Genomic DNA, 1,343 nt, shown 5'->3' on the forward strand with positions numbered 1-1,343 from the left:
TTGTGTTGGTTCATCCTGGCCAACGTCGGCTTCTGTTGGTTCATCTTGGTTTGTGTTGGTTCATCTCGGCTTCTGTTGGTTCATCTTGGTTTGTGTTGGTTCATCTCGGTTTGTATTGGTTCATCTCAGCCAACATCGGTTTGTGTTGGTTCCTCTCTGCCAACGTTGGTTTGTGTTGGTTCATCTCAGCCAACGTTGAGTTTGTGTTGGTTCATCCCAGCCAACATCGGTTTGTGTTGGTTCATCACAGCCAGCGTTGAGTTTGTGTTGGTTCATCCCGGCTGACGTCGGTTTGTGTTGGTTCATCTTGGCCAACGTCCTGTTTGGCTGACCCATCTCAGCCAACATCGGTTTGTGTTGGTTCATCCCAGCCAGTGTTGAGTTTGTGTTGGTTCATCCCAGCCAACATCGGTTTGTGTTGGTTCATCCCGGCTGACGTCGGTTTGTGTTGGTTCATCTTGGCCAACGTTGAGTTTGGCTGACCCATCTCAACCAACATTGGTTTGTGTTGGTTCATCTCAGCCAACATTGAGTTTGTGTTGGTTCATCTCAGCCAACATTGGTTTGTGTTGGTTCATCTTGGCCAACGTTGAGTTTGGCTGACCCATCTCGGCCCGGATGGACTCGTGGTGGCCACGCCAGGCACACCCTGACCCGCGTCCCCTCACCCGTCGTCGCCCGGTGTCACCCCCGCCCCGTCCCCGTCCCCGGTGCCGCCGCTCACTTGCAGGTGCAGTAGTAGCCGCGGATGGCGTCGTTCCAGTCCCCAAAGAGCCCCCGGCGCACCTCCTGCAGCCGCGGCACCGCGCCGGCGCCGAACTTCCGCGAGTCGCCCTTCTTGCCGCGGCGCGACCACACGGTGAGCTCGCACCTGGTGCCCACCACGAGGGAGGAGGCGCGGGCCGACCACCCTCGGGGCATGTAGGGCGCGTCGCTGTTGGGCGGCACCACCAGCACGGCCCCGGCGCAGCACTGGTCGTAGTAGGGGCTGTTGTCGGCGTAGAGCTGGGCGCACACCCGCGTGCCGTTGAGGGGCCGCAGGTCGGAGGGTTTGGGGCACTGGGCCTCCACCCCCGCGGCCAGCACGGCCACCGCGGCCACCAGCGTCACCAGCAGCGCCGACGCCATCGCCGTCACCTCCAGGGCTCTGCCCGGGACTTCACCGGGCACTTATAGCCCGGGCCAAGGCCGCGGGGAGGGGCCCAGCTGGGAGGGGACACAGCTGTGTGACAGGTCCCCGGGAAGGGACACAGGTGTGGGGACACCAGGGCCAGGAGACCCCTCTGTGCCATGGGAGGGGACACAGGGGTGTGACAGGTCCCCGGGAAGGGACACAGGTGTGG

At 61.8% G+C, this 1,343-nt stretch overlaps 1 protein-coding gene across 1 annotated transcript; it reads right to left on the reverse strand.

The window, feature by feature from the left end:
* Positions 1–1,161, reverse strand: SYCN (syncollin). Its single transcript, XM_015616936.2, has one exon. It carries the CDS (start codon positions 1,126–1,128, stop codon positions 721–723), a length of 408 nt encoding a protein of 135 aa, XP_015472422.1. The 5' UTR covers positions 1,129–1,161; the 3' UTR covers positions 1–720.
* Positions 1,162–1,343: the final 182 nt, after the last annotated feature.

The sequence above is a fragment of the Parus major genome, unplaced genomic scaffold (assembly GCF_001522545.3).
Source record: "Parus major isolate Abel unplaced genomic scaffold, Parus_major1.1 Scaffold1413, whole genome shotgun sequence".
Lineage (NCBI taxonomy): Eukaryota > Metazoa > Chordata > Aves > Passeriformes > Paridae > Parus > Parus major.